This window comes from Danio aesculapii, chromosome 4 (genome assembly GCF_903798145.1).
Source record: "Danio aesculapii chromosome 4, fDanAes4.1, whole genome shotgun sequence".
In the NCBI taxonomy this organism is placed as follows: domain Eukaryota; kingdom Metazoa; phylum Chordata; class Actinopteri; order Cypriniformes; family Danionidae; genus Danio; species Danio aesculapii.
In genome coordinates this window covers 1,651,280-1,661,279 of record NC_079438.1, presented here as the reverse complement: position 1 = coordinate 1,661,279, position 10,000 = coordinate 1,651,280, and the positions used below count along the sequence as shown (strand labels likewise).

General features: G+C 40.7%; 1 protein-coding gene across 1 annotated transcript in view; it reads left to right on the top strand.

The window, feature by feature from the left end:
• The window catches only part of ptprb (protein tyrosine phosphatase receptor type b), a 65,700-nt gene that overhangs the window by 46,727 nt on the left and 8,973 nt on the right, over positions 1 to 10,000 (top strand). The window contains exons 15-21 of the mRNA XM_056455268.1: positions 2,035 to 2,304; positions 2,768 to 3,046; positions 5,606 to 5,755; positions 5,844 to 6,105; positions 7,024 to 7,130; positions 7,943 to 8,048; positions 8,124 to 8,204. Of these exons, the coding sequence (XP_056311243.1) occupies positions 2,035 to 2,304; positions 2,768 to 3,046; positions 5,606 to 5,755; positions 5,844 to 6,105; positions 7,024 to 7,130; positions 7,943 to 8,048; positions 8,124 to 8,204 (1,255 nt within the window). The remainder of the gene's footprint in view (positions 1 to 2,034; positions 2,305 to 2,767; positions 3,047 to 5,605; positions 5,756 to 5,843; positions 6,106 to 7,023; positions 7,131 to 7,942; positions 8,049 to 8,123; positions 8,205 to 10,000) is intronic.

The window sequence follows — 10,000 nt, the reverse complement described above, 5'->3', positions numbered from 1 at the left end:
CAAATACATTGGTACATGTGTTCTTTAAAGGGCACCTATGGTAAAAAAATCTACTTTTCAAGCTGTTTGGACAGACATATGTGCATGTATGGTGTATAGACCATCATATTGGGGTGATATAAACACACCCAGTGCTTTTTTTTCAATTTAACAACATAAAAAACGGTGGACCAATTGGAGCGGTTTTCAAACCGACCGCAACTTTACGTAGGAGAGCGGTCCCCCCGCCCACCAATATTGATTGACAGGCGCGTCATCATATCCTCAGTTTGTTGATTCACGTCCGCCATTTTCAGCGTGAGTCGAAGCGATATCACTAAAGGAACACGCTAGCTCTATTTTTAGATGCAAGGCTCATTGGGCTCAACACAAGAGCAATATTCTCCACATTATCGCTCTAATCAGAATTATTGGTTGTATCTTTAGGTAGGTTTGCAAACATGTGTACTTCTCATCGAGTCTACCTTATACTTCAGCCGTTTGCATTTCTCGCGATCCCAGAAGCTCCCTGTGATCTTAACTAGCATGCGTTTTAGAATTCTAAACATCGGTTTCTATCAGGGTACACTCAAGTCGACGGCTGGGCGCCGCGGACCGCTGCAGAAACCTGTTTAGAATTCAAAAATGCGTGGCACGACGATTCGGGACACTTCATGTTTCTGCCGCGCTACAGAGAGTGTCTGGTGTGCCGTGTCGCGGCTTCGAGCAGCGCATCCGGTACCGCAGTCAAAGTTAATTCAGTGTGCGTGGTTATTAGTTTCTGTGTACAAGCTCGGCACTTGAAACTAGCACACAGTTGGCTCTAAAACTGTACAAAGACACAAATGATTTTGTACTCTCTGCTTGGTCTGTGTCCGAGTCGTACATGTACGACTGATTGCTCAACCTCTCACTCCTTCTCCTTCTCTGAGTCTGCCTGTCAGACTCTGTTGCAAACGCAGAGTGGGTGAGCTCATGGCCCCGCCCCCTTGTTACTTTGGCGGGAAGCCGAAACTAATTTACATGTGAAGCAACACACCTATAAATCAGCGAACTGTGGACACGCCCCCAACATGACACTTTTTAACACATTATAATAAAAAATCTGTGCCCTTTAAATAAATGTTCAAAATATAAAAACACAATTTAAGCAGTGTGTTTTATTCAAGGGAATTGAATAATGTATTGATTTTTAGACATTTTGCCATTTAAAAAAGATCATTCAATATAGATAAATCACTCACATGCATGTTTTACAGTTCATACATTCAGTCACCGTTATCTTTTCACACTTGGTGAAAAATAAGTGATGTTTTATAAACAAATTTCTGCAGGAGCACGCGCAGAAGTTTCAGTATCAAATACGTCATTGACAATTATTCTATTATCCAATCAGTTCTTGACCAAACCCCTATATATACCAAAGCTGTCTTACCTGCAGCATCTTACGACTTTAGCATCCCTCCACCACCCCAGCACCTCACCTCTTAAGCATTACAATCCCGGGGGGAGCGTTCTGGGGCCGGGCTAGATACTTCGCTCGAATCCCTATTCCTCTTTGTTTCCTGATAAGAGGAATAACTCGAGTTTGGGTGTCTTCCCCGAGCTCAGAGCCCTCTCTCTAGACAGCACGCCAAATACGCTTTATTCTGAAACTATTGCAAGTGTGAACTCGTGAAGAGTTGTTTGGAGAGAGAATCGTAAACCTAGGAGGAAAAAAAGGATGACTATGGCTCAGTTACACCATAGACAAGTTTGGATAAAGAGTATTTTGTCAGATGATTCCCATCCTATGCACCCCGAGTTTTATCTTCACCCTTCTGGTATTAGAACTATTAGTAAAACAAACCGGCTCAAATATTCATTTATCCCCTCAGCTGTAAAGTTTTTAAATTTAGGGTAGATTTGTATTGTACGATGTGTTTTTTTTGTGTATTATGTGTGACATGCTTTATGATTATCTAAGAAAGAAGTTCCTAAGAAGGAAGTTTTTCTGCAGAAGGACTTAAACAACAACGGTTTTGAGTCTAAATGAGTCTTATTATATCCCCACAGTCCCTGCAGCACCATCATCAGTGTCCGTCAGCAGCTCTGGCGGCTCAGCGGACATGCAGTGGCATGTCCCAGACACAGGAGACTATGAGGATTTTGAAGTGACGTGGTTTCCTCAGGACCCGCTTTCCATTTCTCGTCTCCATCTCACTCGGCGCATCCTTGAAGGACTTCATCCAGGTCGGCTGTATAACGTTAGCCTTAGGACGGTCAGTGGGAAGACGCACAGTCCTGCAACCTACAGCCGTCCTGTTTACCACACTGTCAGAACCCGTGAGTACACATTTATCCACATCACTCGCTTCTGAGCAGATTCACATCACCACCGCAATGAAACAAAGTTGAAGTCGGAATTATTAGCCCTCCTGAATTAATAGCCCCCCTGTATATTTTTATTCAATGTCTGTTTAATGGGAAGAAAACACATTTCTAAACATAATAGTTTTAATAACTCATTTCTAATAACTGATTGCAGCTTAAAGTGACATTTAAAGTCTAAACTAGATTAATTAGGCAAGTTACTGTATTACAATGGTTTGTTCTGTGGACTATCGGAAAAAATATAGCTTAAGGGAGCTAATAATTTTGACCTTAAAATGGTTTAAAGAAAATTCAAAACTGCTTTCATTCTAGCCGAAATAAAACAAATAAGACTTTCTCCAGAAGAAAAAATATTATAGGAAATACTGTGAAAAAATCCTGATAAGTGTTCCATCAAACTTCTTTTTCTCCACAGCTCCACTCCCGGCTCCGAGTATCCACTGTTTCCCCTTGAGCTCCACCTCTGTGTCCTGCTCCTGGACTCCTCCAGACTCTGATTACGACGGTTATGTTGTGCAATGCCACAAACAGGGCTCTGGGAAGGCAGTGTACAAACACATACTGGGGAACAACACTCTCTCACAACATTTTGACAGACTGGAGCCCTTCAGAAACTACACCATCTACATCACGGTGATGTCTGGAGACAAGCAGAGCTCAACTGTAAAAAACAGCGTCATCACTATGATCGACAGTAAGTGACAGCAGAACAACCTTGACACTTGAAAACAAAACAGTAGGAGTATAATAGTCGTAAAGGGTAGAGTAGAAAATAAATAGATAAAAGGTCAAAAGAAAACAAGCCTTTTTTTGCAGGCTGGATGATAGTCTGCATATTTTCAGAAATTTGAATTTAAAGGTCAAATCTGTTTTTATTTTAAAAGCCGTATAATTTATTGTTGCTTCTAAGTGCATTTAAAGTGATAGTTCATGCAGAAATTAAAATTTTCTGTTAATTTACTCGCCCACATGTCATCCAAGCTGTAGGTGACTTTTATTTCTTCAGTTGAACATTAAAGTAGATTTTGAGCTAAATACGTGATCCTTAGTGATTCATATAATGATAGTGAATTGTGTTTTTTTATCATACAAACAAGTCCAAATCAATAGCTGTGGCTCCTGATGTCTTGTGAAGTGAAACGATTGCTCTGTATAAGAAACTGAAAATTATTTACATTATTATCAGCTCTAATCCACAGAACTCAGATGTACCTAAGAGAGAACTCAAATGTACCTGTGACAGAACTCAGATGTACCTATGACAGAACTCAGATGTACCTGTGACAGAACTCAGATATACCTATGAGCGAACTCAGATGTACCTGTGACAGAACTCAGATGTACCCAAAGACAGAACTCAGATGTACCTATGACAGAACTCAGATGTACCCAAAGACAGAACTCAGATGTACCTATGACAGAACTCAGATGTACCTATGACAGAACTCAGATGTACCTGTGACAGAACTCAGATGTACCTATGAGAGAACTCAGATGTACCTGTGACAGAACTCAGATGTACCTATGACAGAACTCAGATGTACCTGTGACAGAACTCAGATGTACCTATGAGAGAACTCAGATGTACCGATGACAGAACTCAAATGTACCTATGACAGAACTCAGATGTACCAAAACAGAACTCAGATATACCTATGAGAGAACTCAGATGTACCTATGAGAGAACTCAGATGTACCTATGAGAGAACTCAGATGTACCTATGACAGAACTCAGATGTACCTATGAGAGAACTCAGATGTACCTATGACAGAACTCAGATGTACCCAAAGACAGATCTCAGATGTACCCAAAGACAGATCTCAGATGTACCCAAAGACAGAACTCAGATGTACCTATGACAGAACTCAGATGTACCTATGAGAGAACTCAGATGTACCTATGAGAGAACTCAGATGTACCTATGAGAGAACTCAGATGTACCTGTGAGAGAACTCAGATGTACCTATGACAGAACTCAGATGTACCTGTGACAGAACTCAGATGTACCTATGAGAGAACTCAGATGTACCTATGAGAGAACTCAGATGTACCTATGACAGAACTCAGATGTACCTATGAGAGAACTCAGATGTACCTATGACAGAACTCAGATGTACCCAAAGACAGATCTCAGATGTACCCAAAGACAGATCTCAGATGTACCCAAAGACAGAACTCAGATGTACCTATGACAGAACTCAGATGTACCTATGAGAGAACTCAGATGTACCTATGAGAGAACTCAGATGTACCTATGAGAGAACTCAGATGTACCTGTGACAGAACTCAGATGTACCTATGACAGAACTCAGATGTACCTGTGACAGAACTCAGATGTACCTATGAGAGAACTCAGATGTACCGATGACAGAACTCAAATGTACCTATGACAGAACTCAGATGTACCAAAACAGAACTCAGATATATCTATGACAGAACTCAGATGTACCTATGACAGAACTCAGATGTACCTATGACAGAACTCAGATGTACCTGTGACAGAACTCAGATGTACCTATGAGAGAACTCAGATGTACCTGTGACAGAACTCAGATGTACCTATGACAGAACTCAGATGTACCTGTGACAGAACTCAGATGTACCTATGAGAGAACTCAGATGTACCTATGAGAGAACTCAGATGTACCTATGAGAGAACTCAGATGTACCTATGACAGAACTCAGATGTACCTATGAGAGAACTCAGATGTACCTATGACAGAACTCAGATGTACCCAAAGACAGATCTCAGATGTACCCAAAGACAGATCTCAGATGTACCCAAAGACAGAACTCAGATGTACCTATGACAGAACTCAGATGTACCTATGAGAGAACTCAGATGTACCTATGAGAGAACTCAGATAGACCTATGACAGAACTCAGATGTACCTGTGACAGAACTCAGATGAACCCAAAGACAGAACTCAGATGTACCTATGACAGAACCCAGATGTACCTATGAGAGAACTCAGATGTACCAATGACAGAACTCAAATGTACCTATGAGAGAACTCAGATGTACCCAAAGACAGAACTCAGATGTACCTTTGAGAGAACTCAGATGTACCTATGACAGAACTCAGATGTACCTATGACAGAACTCAGATGTACCAAAACAGAACTCGGATGTACCTATGAGAGAACTCAGATGTACCTATGACAGAACTCATATGTAGCTACGACAGAACTCCAAAATACCTATGTATGTTGTTACCAGAGAAACTCAGCAGGTCAGTATTTGTTTTTCAGGGCCTCCCGTCCCACCAGTGACCATACGGGTCAATGAGCATTCAGTGGTCATCACCCATTTCACCATCTGGTTTAAGTTCAACTGCAGCTGGTTCAGTGATGCCAACGGGGCCATTCGTTACTTCACAATAATTGCCACAGAGTCAAATGGTACCAGTCAATTTAATGACTACTTCTTTTTGTCAGATAAGTTTAAATGTTTTTAATTCTCGCTAATTATGTCTGGTTCAACTTACAGATGTTGATTATGGCTTGCCAGAACAGAGACATCCATTGCCTTCTTATCTGGACTATAGACAGAACCACTCCATTAAAGCATACCAGACGGGCTACTTTCACAGCACATGTGCCGAGGGGTCCGACAGCAAGGTTCAGGTTTTTGAGATAAACCTGGGAGCAGGAATGAAACATTTGGGTGGAGCCTGCAAATTGGATCCAGAATCTATCCAGCAAGGATCACATCTTTGTGACGGGCCTCTCAGACCCAGGACGTCTTATCGGTACTTCCACTTTTTTGTGTAATATTTGGTGCAGTATCTTGCCCTAAACTGAGGGCTGAATGGGGATTATTTTGACATTGATGTCACCAAGAAATTTTGTGTTTAATAGACGTCTAATAGACATCTAAACATAGAGATCTTGGCTAAAACAAGGCTATTCGGGCTGTCAGTAAAAATCTAATAATGTCTAAATAGTCCAATAATAGACTAGTCATCAAACAAATAGATTAGACAGATTTCACATGTGTAGTTATTCATACCTGTCTATTTAATGGACTATTATTAGATGTCTAAAAGCTTTTTACTGACTGACCAACTTTATCCTTGTTTCAGTCAAGACGCCTATGTACTCATGTCTTTCTGGGTTGTCTTTTATGTAGTTTCCTTTTCAGAAGGTCATTGCCATGTACTGTGAATGTAATTCTGATTCTTCGCCTACAGAGCAGGTTCATGCATTATTGCGCCAGTTGCATTCTTCTTGGTCAATTAGTCTGGCTTCGCATTGACATAATTTGATCAACTTCGTCATCACCTCCATTTTAGTTCCCATTTGGTCCTCCATTGTTGTCATCTACTCCTCTGCTTTGTCAAGGCTCCCGTTTGTTTTGTTGATGTCCTAATTGAGCTCTCAGGATCATTTCTTGCGACTCTTTTGACGGAACTCTTTTATTTTCAACTTTAATTGTGTTTTGCCTCTTTTAATTTTGCTGTTTATCTTTTAGTTGTGGCTCTCTTGATTATTTATTAGAACTTTTTTATTAGTATTTGTTTTTTAGCTTAAACTGTCTGACTAACATCTCAATTTGTTAACCCCAAAGAGTCCAGAACTACATAAGAGTGAGTTAGTGATGGCAGAATCCTCATTGTAAGTTGAACTAATTGTAAAATGACATATATTTGTATACTTTCTTTTCTCAGATTAAGTGTCCGTGCCTTCACTCAACTGTTTGACGAAGAGAACCGAGAATTTCCACACCCACTTTATACAGACACCTATCTCTCACTCCCTTTATTGACTCAATCAGGTAAGACACTACTATCTTTACTTTTAGTGCTATTTTTAGCGTTTAAAGTGCCCTTATTGTGGATTTTAAAAGATTTTCTTTCCTTCAGAGAGTAACAGCTCATGAAAACATCCAGCTGAGGTTTAAATCTGAAATGCAGTGTATATAAAGTTATTGACTCTCAATAGGAAAGAACGGACTTGTTGTTAATGCAGGACGTTCTCCAAATGGATCTTTAGCCATGTTTTCACACCAGACGCTGAAAGCACTGCGCTATGAAACCCATTCATTTCAATGGCTTGAGTGCACAAAAAGCAGAGCAGCTACAATGAGCTTGTGTAGAAATCGTTAGATTTTTAATTTGATACTCAGTGTCGTTGTTTTTACTAGGAATTATGATGAAGAATAGAGCAATACATGGTGTACAAACTGCAGTGCTTTATTAATACTTTTCTGCATTGCGCTCACACATACTATCACGGCCGCCATATACTACCATGACCACCTGCTTCAACACTTGATAAGCCATGATGGACATTTCGTTTCCATCATACGCTGCACACAGTCAACCAATCACAACAGACTGGTCCTCAGACCAATCAGAGGAGAGTAGCATCATGAAAAATGAATCGCTGAACAAATCATATAGGAGTTGTTGGGATAATAGAGTAAAAATAAATGCATATTTTAGACAATGTTTTTTGACCTTGCATGCATGTCAGCTTGTTGTGGACTCCCAAAACCTTTTAAGATGCATAATAGGGGCTCTTTAAAATGGTTGAATTGAGGGTTGTTTGGATAAAACCATGCCAACATGATGCTCTGTTGCTCAGCCCCACGAAACGGCCTGACAGGAGGGATCACGGCTGCGATGTTTCTCATCACTATGGTGCTCGCTGTGACAGCCTTGCTGATTTACAGAAAGAGAGCGCGCAAAATGTGAGTACGCACAAACTCGTGTGTGGCCACAGTATTTGTGACCTTGCTGACGTGCGTGTTCGTGTCCCCTTCAAGAGCCGTGCAGGAAAGTCCAGTGATGAAGATGTGCAAGTGGAAGGCCTTGCCCACCTCACAGATGTGCCTGCGCATAAGGAGGTACCAGAGCTTTTCATTTCGCTATCTTTTATAAAGCACTTTCATCCAACTACCGATTGCTCTAAAGTGTTGTACAATCAGGAAAGACCTAGATCTATAAGACCAACAATCACGAACATAACAATAGAGTAGTAACACAAGGCAGCCAACACACAAGACAAAACAGGTCACATAGATCAGGGCTTGGAGATTGACTATCAAGGTAGTGAAGATAAAGTTCTGATAGAGGTCGGCAGTTTGTTCCATAGAAAGGGGTTGGTATCCTAACGTTTTATCCTACTCATCAGATTATGCTACCTTTAATGTATTTGAATGGTTCTGAGGTCGAGGTTAGGAATTGGTGTGAGTTAGAGCGATATTACAGATTTGTACTTACGGATGCGTATTAATCCCCTCACACAAGTGTTCCTCGAAATTTTGCCAATACGGTTTCTGCAGGCTTCAGTGTTGTTTTGTTGTTCTCATTATAAACCAATGGCACAGTCTAGTGTAGACACCCTGTGGACAAACTAGGTACTGCAGAAACAAGTCAAAGCTTATACAAATGTGGTCACGTACACGGTTAAAGAGATGGTTCACCCAAAAATAAAAATACTGCCATCATTTACTCACCATTTCCAAACCTGTTTGACATTCTTCTGTTAAACAGAAGTGAAGATATAATGGCGGATGCTGAAAATAAACAGCCATTTGCTTCCATAGTATTTTTTGCTCCTGTGATCAATGTCAATGGCTGATTTCTATTTTTATTTATCATGTTTTTCCTTTTTGAGCTCAACAGAGAACTTCATATGAAAGAAAGAAAGAAAAAGAAATCCATAAATGATGAGGACATTTTCATTTGGGGGTGAATTTTCCCCTGAAAAGTTATGGGTGCTGTTGGAAAAATGAGAACCCAGTCCAGGAACTCATTTTAGACTAGTTTTTAAGTCTCTAAGGGTGCTTTTACATCTGTGGTTCGGTTCATTTGGTCCGGACTGAGGGCAACAAATGATACATTGTAGCATTTTCTGGCGTTTTTGGGTCCTTTTCACACCACACTGTTGGTCCAAACCAGTGGAAAAGAACTAAAATGTAGTCATGTGATAAAATCCACATCTCTCATTGGCCAGATGTTATTGAACGGATTTCCTAAACTGGTTTCGATTGGTCAGAATTAACGTGCGGGAAAATGCCAATGGAACTCCCGCAAGTAAACAAACCTGTCTGTATCACTTTAGACAAACTATACATTTCGAGAATGAAGCGCGGCTGGAAAACAATGTTTTCAATGCAAGTTCCTTCAGGAGGAGGCGTGAATTAATTTAGCTAAACTGCGACGCTGTCGTCTTCCAGAAATATTACCAATGATCCATCACGTAATGTCCCCTCTCTCTCTCTCTCTCTCTTTGTTTAAAATTGTTGGTAAAGCGATGTCAACAAATATTTTTCCTCCACACCCCATAAGACGGGACTGCGCATCGGACTGCGCAAGATGGATTAGTCCAAAAGGCGCAGTACTTTTTGCAGTTGAGTCTGTTCTAGTTCGGATTTTGTTCTCACTACAAACGAACCGCTCCAGGGTTTGTTTGAAAGCGTAAACAAAGAGCTCTTCAAAGAGGTCTCGGTATGATTTTTGGTCCGATTTTGGTGTGCACTCGAGTACGATTGCTGCATTCACACCTGCCCAAATGAACCAAGAGGGAAAACAAACTGTATTGAGATTCATCCGAACTTAATAAGGCAGGTGTGAAAACACCCTTACAGTGCCATCAGAGTATTTGGTCTCTGTCAATGCACAGACTACAGAAGCGGTC